The 11,872-nt window shown below is 36.0% G+C and overlaps 2 protein-coding genes across 8 annotated transcripts in view; one reads left to right on the top strand and one right to left on the bottom strand.

Moving 5' to 3' along the window:
- The window catches only part of LOC107218717 (afadin- and alpha-actinin-binding protein A), a 53,431-nt gene that overhangs the window by 20,582 nt on the left and 20,977 nt on the right, over window positions 1–11,872 (top strand). The window contains exon 7 of one of the 5 annotated variants that reach the window (XM_046738211.1): window positions 2,348–2,726. The exons of 3 other annotated variants lie outside the window; for them this stretch is intronic. The gene's annotated coding sequence lies outside the window, so the exon portion shown is untranslated. Of the gene's footprint in view, window positions 1–345; window positions 369–2,347; window positions 2,727–11,872 lie in introns of those variants that run through there. One more of the 5 variants, XM_046738212.1, reaches the window with a different exon arrangement.
- Window positions 4,664–11,872, bottom strand: part of LOC107218716 (putative fatty acyl-CoA reductase CG5065) — a 30,163-nt gene continuing 22,954 nt past the window's right edge. For all 3 annotated transcript variants that reach the window (XM_046738206.1, XM_046738205.1, XM_015656690.2), the window contains one exon: window positions 4,664–5,444. In XM_046738206.1, the coding sequence (XP_046594162.1) occupies window positions 5,312–5,444 (133 nt within the window). In that variant the 3' untranslated portion in view covers window positions 4,664–5,311. The remainder of the gene's footprint in view (window positions 5,445–11,872) is intronic.

Raw genomic sequence — 11,872 nt, 5'->3', positions numbered from 1 at the left:
CTGACTTCGAAGAATTTTAACGTATTTTCGTTAAGTAAGAAGTTAAGGGAACGTTGTCTTGCGAAAGTATAAGATGTGAAATTACACGGATTAACCGATAAACTTGAATGAACAATTAGCTCGTCACCAACGTTGCAGCCGGTTAGAATATTTGAAAAAAATTAATCAGGCAAATTTTGTATGTAAAATGGTATATCGAAAGGTCGCACGCAGGGATGTCAAGATATAGAATTTCCCGTTTTTCGTAGGTACACACGTAAATGCACAAACGCAAATCTCGAAATACGGTAGAAAACAAAATTGCTAATATATATATCTACAGTAAAACATGTCGTTTTATTTTAGGCGCAAGTTTCACTCATTTTACCGGAGTATTTCGGTTCCTCGGAAGCCTTGAGATTCCGCCCAATCGAGCCTGAGCTCCTAAAATACTGCGTATATAAATTGAATGTCGAGATAGCAGGATAGCTGGTGTGGCGAATATGTAATATGTAGTCAAGTCTACAAGCATAGCTCCGTACCGCTGGTCACTACCGATGTTACAAAATGATTCGATGATCCTGGAATTTGAAATAAAAAACTTCTGTACTTGTACAATGACATGGATACTACAGTACGTGTTGATCGTAATTATTTGAATGATTTTTTCATATTTAATAAAACAATAATAATAATAATGATAATTATTATTACTAGCCAATATTAACCATTCGTCTGCAGACAATGATGACGTCCCATATAATATTCGGTTTTCAATGTTTCAGCAACTATGAACTTTTAGAAAAAAAGATACAGATACTTTTTGTATTAAATTGATTAAACTTTAGGCCTGTGCGGTCAGATTAGCAGAAATAAAAAATGTAATTGTCGAAAAACGTGCCTGAAGTTGACCGCGTACAGTAGTACATTACGATACGAGTGCGCAAAGTAAAAGTTACAAAAAATGTTACAATTGTTAATTATAGCAATTAATAGTATCCCATTTTTGTAGGTAAAAAAAAAAAGTACCCAAAGAAAACAAAATCATGTATAATTAAAAATTGTTCGTAGTCCAAGAAATTGGTATACGTGTAATATCGCTGCTGGTTACCGATCGAGCCGGTTTACTGAATTTTAAACAATCCCAAAGTAGCGAACCAACAACTTTTCTTTAAATCGAGAAACTCCTTCAACCTCCTGAATAATGAATAATTTTTTCATCAATTTTTGTAAGTACGATTCGCACAATGCCTGAAGGTAGTTGATTAGTTTCGATCTTTTCTTCAGCTCATCTTCTACGATCTCATCTGAATGTGATAATATGATATATATTATGATAAGCAAAATTTATTCATTCATCTTTTGCTGCTTTGTAACGGTACAGGGGGATGTCTAGACAAATCTTGCCTTTTTATACTTGAATGCATCTCCGTGTGTTGTAAAAAATATTTTTCCTCGAACAAACGATAAAAACAACCAAACCATATTCTAGCACCTATTTTCTGCTGGCAGTGAGAACGTTTGACCTTTGTCATCTCGCCAACTTCGGGTTGTATGTAAGTTGTGTTCGGTTGCTTGCAATTTCTGTGCATATTATGTATCTTTTCTGCATCTTCGTCGACATGTGTCACGTGATCAACAGAGACGAAAACTCAATTTAAGAGGGTGCCCTGCTCGATTTCGACGCTTACCTATGTATCTTCAAATATCGAAGTCACGTATCTTAAACGTGAAAAATTTACTTTTGCGATTTCGTATAATCCCTGCCATTTCTTTACTTTTGCGTCAAATGAAAATTACTTGTCATATTTTTGTTCAGAATTGTGTATAGAATGGGGCTGTTGAGCTCTTTTTTGCATTTCAGATACGTGGACTTCGATATTTGGAGATATGTACGATAACGTTTAAGTCTATCAAGGCAGTCCATTGAATTATGAAGATGATTGACTATCTTTTGTACTTTAGTCACGATCATAATGTGAAATTGCGAGGGGCGTTGATGGCGTGTAGAAATAAATATGTGTAAAGTTGACTCACAGATTGGGCGCATGGCTCGAAATTATAATTATCTTTTTTCTGATTTCCCGAAGTAACTGAATGAGCCGCAGAGCTAACACCAGCCGCAATAAGTGTACCACACTTTTTTTTCTTTTTTTTTTTCTTGTATTTCCAACAAAATTTCACGATAGGACCGAAAAAAAAAAATATTCGGAAAAAAAAGCACCCCAACCATTCAAACTGTTTTTGTTACAACCTTGAGTCAGAGTTACAACCACGATTTCTGCGTAATATTGAATGCATCTAAGATATAAATAAACATTGCACGTCCGGTAACACGTACCGATTAACATAAAAATTTTCTCAACAGTAAACAGAGTGCTGAGGAACAACCATCTCGTTTTGGATGTTAGGCTAATTGACTATACTTGTGCATGCAGAGTAGATCAGGATGTCAGGGATGAACCAAAATCGCTGACAACGCCGGAAAAATTATGAGCCCTTACTTCAAGGACTCGTTGCCAGATACCGACGTCAGGTTTCTGGGTTGCGAAACTGTTCCAACAACCGCGAATTGACGTCAATGAAAACAAGTTTGCGCAAACTGCGTAGTGGGTGCCTTCCCATTCTCCGTTATGACTGGGACTGCAATAGTACTACAGCACCTGAGGTTTGCTGCCCTAGCAGCTTGCAGAACGAACCATTCCTCGATTGCTTGAATCCAATCCGATGCTAACCGTTTCAAGGTTCCTTAGAACGTTCCTTAATTGCTTGCATTTAACCTTTCACAGGATGGACAGTATGGCGATGCGTTATTAGATACGTTGCTGCCACGGTGCGCGACACTATTTCGTCTTTCAACAGAAACCTGTTCCAGGCTGGGAGCGACGATCACTCGACGTGTCGAATCCAATCTGTTCGTGTCGTGCTAATTTTCTCGCTTAAAATTCGGACGTCATTTCAATTCGAAATGTGTTTTACTAGGATTGTCACTAATTTTAGATTGTAAAATTCCTCGACTTTTCCAAGTTTGTTAGAACTGAAGTTACAATGTTTCACATACTTTGTGTGCAAACTATGAACACTAAAATGATGGAGAAAAGGTGAAAAAAAAAACATTAATGAATTGCCATAAACGATATTTGCCTATTTAAGTTTTTCATTTGTAACTGAATCACACGTGGACAGATATAATGCTATAACTAATTAGCTAATACTGTGTAACATTTCATCATCAGTTTTAATGAAAATTCTAAAAATTCTAAAAATTCTTTAACTTTTCCATGATTTTTCTCGCAACTTTATCTCTACCATTATTGTCACTTCATTTGAACCACTGAACTCAATATCGACAGAGTTCAGTGATTTGAACTTTCTACGTGGGCGTTGAGAGTTAGACATAACTTCGGAGTAGAAAACATATATCACGACACACATGAGGCATGAACTTGAAATAGTTAAAATTATGAGTATTTTGTTCTAAAAACAGTTATATTTGTTAATTAGCCGGAACAGTGTATAAAATAAACTCGATAACCTATTATTCCCAAATAATATTCCAATTGCCGTCTTAGAGCCGGATAAATGTTTGACAAATCAATGTGGAAAATCGTCTTTGACAACTGGTAAAACATATTTCACTGAACGTAATTCTTGCTGTCAGGCCATTAGACGCCATTCGTTTTAGAACAAATGAGGAATTCAAGTAATTACGCTGAATACTGTAGCTGCAGTAGCAGTTTAATTTATAATGTTAATGATAATAAACCTTGCTGCCAATAGTAATGACCAGGCACGACCTGCGCAAATGTTTTCCCATTCACCACGTCAAGATATGTGTATACATATGTATTACAATTCGTGGAAAAAGCTCGATGCGTTATGAACGCAATCGTAACAGTTAACAAATGTGTTTACGGGCTAAATGGAAACAGCGCATTTAGGTTCTGTTCACTTTCATGTTGCGAGTCATTGTCCTTCTGTCGCTGTAATTACAATTACAATCAACGCACGGAAGTCAAAACCACGTAATTAAATCAACGCATCCGCAATTTTGCGAAGCCAGTAGGCCGTATAGGATTGTTGCCCTCTGTTACTGCGAAAGGCAATGTGAATCATCCTGAAATTTTACCACAAAGATTTACCTTGTTCAATTTATTTACATATCTTGGATTCGTAAACTCGCGTAACGAAACAAGTCTTCTTCAATCTCGATGTTAACTCATAAATTGTCAAAAACAGTGAATTATTTTTACCAACCGCGGGATAATGTAACTATTTATAGAATCAATTTGAATCTTTCGTCCACGTTCTCACCATTGACGGTTAAGTAAAAGATCATTTTCCTGGAAATATACGGATAAAATACTACCTAGTCCGTCCTGATGACGGCATTCCAGGACTTGGAGTTACGGTAAGCGGATGCGACTCCGGACGAAAGCTCTTTGCGTATGTTGTCCGGTTCGATACGTTTTTGCAATGATCGAGAGAGGCACCTACCATATTTTGTGCAGAAAAACGACGATCGGATTTCGGCATCAGTGCTCCGTCATAATTCTTGTCAATTGAAGATCGATGATGCTCGTGAATTCTGATGAATAAGGAAAATGACAGGATGTGCGAAGGGGAAAGACTGCTATGCAATGGTAATCCCATTAACGAAATATTAAATGTTACATCAGTACAGTTATTGCTCTTAATAGCTTTATTGGAAAGTGCTTAACATCCGGAACCGATTTATTACTTATGCAATCATAGCTTTCACGCAAGTCTGGTATCCATTTAAGGATAACATATATCGTACAGAGATGACGTGCTTTTATCCGATATATCACCCGGAATTGGGTTTGTAATGGCACTTTGATAAATTTCGATAAAGTTTTTCATAGCTATGAGAAATTTACGTCTTCGTTTCGGAAAATGATAGTTGAATGGAGTTTCGGTTGTTCTTCAAAGAAATACATTTTATTACAGTGTCGGAAATAATTATACCGACGCGACGAAAGATATTCTGCAGAATCAGTTTTGGGTTTGTTACTATTATCAGACAATCGCTGTACGAAGAAACAATACAACAGTTACCGCATTTCGGTAACGTCGCATGGTCTTGGGATAAGATTCTACATTTTGTTATATATCAAATAAATTGTCATGAATTGCTGGTGACCAATAATCAGAAAGTGTCTCTGAACCTTTGCATAAGAGTTTACGTGTCACGGATTATTATCGTCAGCTTGAAAAAAAACTTTAATGATTATAACCATACTTCTGTACACTGTTGGTGTTGATGACAACACACACTTGCCTGAATTGATAATTGACATTTGAACGCCGATTAGGCTACTAACGAGAAGTCAAACAGTGATATAACGGAGGTTGAAATGTATGCAAATATACCGCAAGTGAATCCTAGCCAGGTTATAAATATGGCTAACCATACTCTGAGAACTCTGTCGATCCACCACATTCTGAAACAAAAATTAACATGTTAATATTTCATGGATCAAGTATCAATTAAAGCTTAGAGTTTTCAGGGTCATAAAACTATTATACAGATGTTTTAAGGATTAGATGAAATTTTGATTGTTTCTATGAAGCGTGTAAAGTGTAAGAGGTGAACTTTTGTCCGAGATTTCCGCTTATAGTGATCCACAATTCTTCAACCAAGGTAACTAAACGTTCCAGTACAACTGACATAAATGCTTCCTCAATAACATTAACCAGATATACGATCAATTTCCGCAACCATCTTCGTTATTTATTACCCGTAGCTATAGTATACGATATGAAGGTAGAATACTGATGTTCGCCTAACCGAATGAAATGAATTCTTTGTGTTTACATGTACGTATAATGCGTGTTCCACTGAGGTAGTGGAGTTTTTCCTTTTCCCTTTTTTTTTTTTGGTACACGTGCCAACATCCCAGTCACTTACATCGTAGCTTGGCGATAAGCCATCTCAAGTGGAGAAGCTTCTGTTGTCGTTACATCGCCTCTGGGTATAATAATTTATGTCGAATTCGTGACGTGGGAAGGATACAAGTTAGACGGTTGACACTTTGAACGGGAAATTTAAATGCAATACACATTGGAGTTGAAGTGTGAACAACGTAGTTGAACAATTAGTACTGAAAAACTTAGGAAAAATGACTATCCTAAGCGCTTTGAATGTTGATAACACGGCGATCGAGGACGAAGTAATATTTCGGATCGATATTCAAAATGGTTTGGCGGAATTCGTACATTGTGTCTTAGATAGTGAAACAGAGACAAAGATCAAATTGAATAGGTGAAAAAATATTGTTGAAAATTGATTGGCCAGTTTGAATTTTGAACACTGTCAGAATACAAGTGACTGAGAGTTTGAATGTCAGTTATTTTGTTGAAGGTATTATTTGTTCATAATTGCTTTCGAAGTTCGTTATTCTCTGACTTCATCGAAATTGAAACAGCGCCGAGATGTTCGAAGAATAAAAAAGGTATACGCAGTTTACAAATGGCAGCCGAGAGATTATTTATAGATTATATCACGCGATCGCATAATGCGATCGAGCAGGTAGTTAATTCTGTTCTTCGAAACAACTGTTATCTCCAAACCATTAATTCCGTTGATCTTCTTTCGATGAAATTAAATGTCTGCCGTCTTCGCATACATAATTTTCAAATTATTTTTCCGCCTAAAATAAATCTAAAGTTTATTTTTTTAATTCAATTGCTTCTGGAACGAGACCTGGGTTTTCACAGTAACCAACACAGCGAAGACAAGCCATTTACAATTTTATTTGTACACAATAGTTTTCATACTAATAACATTGCATCGCAATTTGCCGAAATTACATCGCGGGTTGAACGATCACCGAATAAGTTCCAGTACTGCGAAAGATTTCCAGATGACATTTGTTGTAATGAAAACGTCACGTAACAAGAATATAAAATAAATCAATTGTCTAATTCGTACCTGAAAGTTAATTCCAATTAGGGGCTGATCATAAACCACGTAGCTAGTTGGGGGGAGGGGTTGATGAAAGCTCTACTGAAAATGTTCTTGTGATACATCATGTAAAATAACACATAATAGATCACACGATAAATCACAAAATGTTGTGACCTTTTCCAACATATGATTTATTACTATAGTTGTACACGTATTTTTATACATGAGTTATTAAGTTCTGCAAATTATTCTGCAATTTGTCATGTGATTCGTAACACGATCAAAACTTAAAGGAAAATAAAAAAAAAAAAAAAAGTCTCCCGAGTCAGAACTCACAATTTGTTATTTATTGCTACTTCAATATTATTTGATTTTTACAATTCAACATCGTCTGAATCGTGTGGCAATGAATCACAATTATTCGCAATAAATTGCAACAAACAATGAATCGTGCTATTGTTTTAATGTATTTAATTTCTTTCGCAGCGGTTAAGCGTTATGATTGCAAGGCTTTAATCTGCACACAAGTGTAAGTGACGTAACTCAGACCGTAGCATCGCTGCTTGACTTGTAAAAACAAGTGATAAATTTGCTATAAAATAAATCATATATTGAAATCGTTCATAACATTTTGAGATTTTTCATACGCTCCATCAGGTACTTTTTTACATGATATATCGTACGAGCATTTTCATTAGGAAGACTACTACATGGGGGAGGGGGGGTTTAGCCCGCGATACGTGGTTTTGTAATTGACGCATTCCGATTTATTTTTCCGCAAGCGATATTATTATTTTAACTTTTTTTTTTATAGTTAGGACTTTCTTCAATGACGTGTCCTCGTGATACATATGTATATATATATACACTTGAAAGTCAGCTCGGTGAGAGCAATTCTTTTCCTATTAACAATAATAATTTACATGCCTCGCTAGTTTCGTTTTTCCGATTCGATCGATCGGGGGTTTTAGAATAATAAAAATTTGAGAAAGAACTACTTGCTCATTAATTTTCTGATGCATGAAATATTTTATTTTTTTTTTTTCTTCCAACTACGTGCTTTTCAAGGAGCGGAGAGAGGGGGAACTACAAAGCGTTCAAAACGGAGTTACGTAATTTATGGACAGCGCGATTATAGGAGAATAAAAATCAAGCGTTAGAAACAAAATCGCTTGGTCAAACCTGTTACCGATTCCTTTTAACTGGTGCTTGTGTCGTCGCACGATCTGCGTCATGACTACAAAGCACGTCATATCATAGTGATCCTGAAAGAGCGGTTACGCCATAAGAATGTGGCTCGCAATAGCGCAGGCGCGGTTGGCATTCGTGCGATACAAGAATTATCATATTAATTCTTCAATTATGCAAAGGAGCCTGATCGATTGGATAGAATTACTGTAACCATTGATGTGAAAAAATGCAATTCGCTCCCGTCGAGAAAGCGACTGGAGAGTCTCAAAGTTTGACGAACACTTGCCTAGGTGAGACGGCTATCTATAATTCTTCACTAATATTATACAAAGAGACAAAGTTTGTTTGTTTGTGTTTGCGTGTTTGAATGTAGCGGGTAATCTTGGGTACTACCGAACCAATTTGAAAAATTCTTTCACTAATAAAAAGTTAGACTATCCCTGAGTAACTTAGGCTATAATTCATTTTGACAAAAAAGAATAAAAAATTAAGTTTTTGATTTGACTTCTCAATAATTGTAAATTAAGGTGGAGGAAGAAAAAACACTGCTTGACTGCTTTATCAGCGTCTGCTAACCAAATGGTTGGATGTACGTGAAATATAACGTTAGTGTGATGTGATGGATAACGTTTCGGGTTCAAAAAGTCATGTCTTCTGCAAGTTTCAAGCGAAGAGACACGTCCGTGATTAAGTGTACATTTACTTAGAACTTAGATTTGTCTGTCGAGAACTCATCGTCAGATATGTTCGTGCTTTGACGACGTAAATCTTAGTATACTTCACGGTCGAATACGTACTGATAACGAGTATGATAATAATTGGAGCGGTTACAGTAAACTTTAACGCTGGGAAACCGTGATGAAGTTTCTACCCCGTGGCGAAACAATGAAATTTTTTTTTACTCACTGAGCGTTTCTCGGATCTAACAGAGTCGTCTCCAGGAAAATATTGAAAGATCGAAGAATATTCTCGAATGTGAGTCGTGTCACGTAAAGATGACCAATTTTCCTCATCATTTTTGTAGTATATTACAAAGATAACTTTTTTCCTACGAGTGTTATAACGAGTTTATTTTTCAATAGGTATACTTTCGGTTAAACTTGAATTTTCCTGGAAATTTTTTTTCGGCGTGGATCCGTGCAGATTCTACACAAAGAGAAAAACATACGTCGAATGATCCTGCAGGGATTTTTATTGATCGATCAAGGATTTTTGGGAATTTTATCCTATCAATTTTACTGCACACACGTGAAAAATTTTGAAAATTAATAAGTTTATTCGTATCGTTAATCCATGAAAAGCTCTCCTCGGCTCTTATCGCGGTATCCGATGATGTAGATAATCTCGAAGCAACTTGTTGAGCGTATGGTTTGTGAAATTATAAGTCAGCTTGACTCACGCGGCGCGTATACTAATGGCTCGAAATTATAAAACTGACTAAGAAAAATGTCATGACATAGTAGGATCAATGGAAGTTGAGGACGTTCGATGCTCTTCGAAACTATCGATTGCGTCACCACTAAATTTATTTATATATATTCACAAAGGTCGGCGACTTTGACCGTATTAAACGAGATGATGTCGCGTCAGTCTCACTGTCACGGACATCCACTGTATCGTATCGGTTTATCGGTTTGAGCTAAATATAAACCGTTTTCAGAAACGAATAGTTAATTCGCAGAGCGCCAAGCTTGTTGTTTCTCCAAAACTGACATATTGCACGCGTTTGCGTATGAATATATTATACCGATTATTAGTGAGAGATTTGAGTGTCGATACATTAACGAAAGACATGCTTTGATTCTTTCTATAAAATTGACTTCCTATACACGTACACATTTCTCAGAATATTATATTTAGCAATTTCATAATTCATTCTTTACACTGAAATTATTATGACTTCTCGGAAGATGATGTTTTATTAATTCAGCAACTTCTTTTTACGTCTTTCCTTGTGTTTTGCTTCTTTGATAATCGAGAAGCGAAACATGACTGTATAAACTTACTATACTCACTGCATTTACCAGCAGTTTAATATCTTTCTTACACTGAGAAAAATTTCATATGTTACAGTAAATAGAAAAATTCAGTAAAACGGGTATCGTTAAAAAAAACTATTTGAATATTGTTGGGATTAAGAAAAACGAGGTACACGTAACCATTTTGCGTTATTGTCGATTCTTTTTTGGTAATTGCAACGCAAAATCAGTTTCTTCGGTTTACTCTACTTTTCTGGTTAAACAAGGCTTTAACGTCAATTTATCGTTGCACAAGCATTAAATTTTCGCAATAGTTACAAGAAAATATAGTAACCGTGATCGCAATGAGAAAGAATAGTAGCGGATACCAGACTTTCTGGTAACAGATAGAAAAATAATTTTCATTTTCTACCTGGAACTATATTTTTCGATTGTGGTAAAAAATAAAAATAGCTAAGGACTGAGCGGTAACCGGAATTAAAAATTTCTCTCAATGCAGGTATAACAAAACCCAGAGGCTGACGCTGGCTCGTAAGGTTTGTTAAATTAAAGTCCAAGTGAAATTTCTGATGTAGTTGACGACTATGTCTTAACAAGCGTTCGTACCTTCCCTTATCGTTAGCCGCACATCCTCGATAACAATCGTTTACAACGTCAAAGAACGTTTACAGATATCAATGAACATAGATGTTAGTTATTCCGTGGTGCAGATGATAAATCAGAATAAACGATGATCTCTACCTGCATTCAATTAAGGAATAGGTGGCCCAACATGTTACCACAGCTGTTACATTTGTGTATCGCACACGTTACCCAGCGATATTCCAGGTTTTTCGCAGTTTCGTACGCAACGATTGAGTCTGATTATCACAAGGAATTAAGGTATCCCAGATTGATCTCTCTGGTTTTGATCCAGTTCATCGAAAACTAAGCGACACGTATTTATTTTCATCGATCACAAGACACTTTAAGGGGGTTAAAGCGATCCCGAAATATGGGCACCCAACGGGGTGATTTCTTTGTGCGCTTGATGTATATATTTAAAAAAAAGCAACGCTAAAAAGTTTCTACCGGTGAATGAAACCCGGTAAAAAATACCTGTCGCTTAGCTTTCGATGCCCTAAAACATAAATGAACCAAATCATAATCGGAGAAACCGACATGGGATGTCTTCCCTATCAGATAGAGTTATCCTTAGCTTATCAGCTGCAACGAATAAAGTGTAATTTTTCACTTTTCAAAACGATTTTTACACGTGCGTTTGAAGGTCGATATTTTTTTAACTATTCATGAATTTATTGCATCGGTATAATGTGCGCAACTTCATTCTGTGACTCACAGCGATGACTAAATTTGCACGGATTCCTACGTGATCGGAAACGAAATTACGAGTTAGACTAATTAATCGAGACATCGTAAATTTAAGAGGTATTTCAGCGGTCATCATCGTCAACATATCGTTTATTCCGATTCCGCGGTCCACCGCTAGCCGCACTTCCCGCTCTACATATAATTACGAAATCACACGACAATCTTACGTAATTAACTCATTCGTCTTTTTTTACACTATAGTGTATAATATTGATTATCGTTTTTTAAAATTTTCTCGTGATATACTGCATGTAAAATGATTGTTGAGTGTACGAAACAGGGATAAAATTTCCTGAAAAATCGATTGCCGCTATTTGTTTTGTAGAATTATTATCATATTACGAGAAATATGGAAATTTTTAAAAAACAAAAAAAACGTAAATTTCTGGGAAATGTTCAATACATCTCAAAATCGACCAAA

This window comes from Neodiprion lecontei, chromosome 4, assembly GCF_021901455.1.
Source record: "Neodiprion lecontei isolate iyNeoLeco1 chromosome 4, iyNeoLeco1.1, whole genome shotgun sequence".
Classification (NCBI taxonomy): Eukaryota; Metazoa; Arthropoda; class Insecta; order Hymenoptera; family Diprionidae; genus Neodiprion; species Neodiprion lecontei.
Note: the sequence above shows the minus strand (reverse complement) of the source record. Positions and strands in the feature narration are given on the sequence as shown.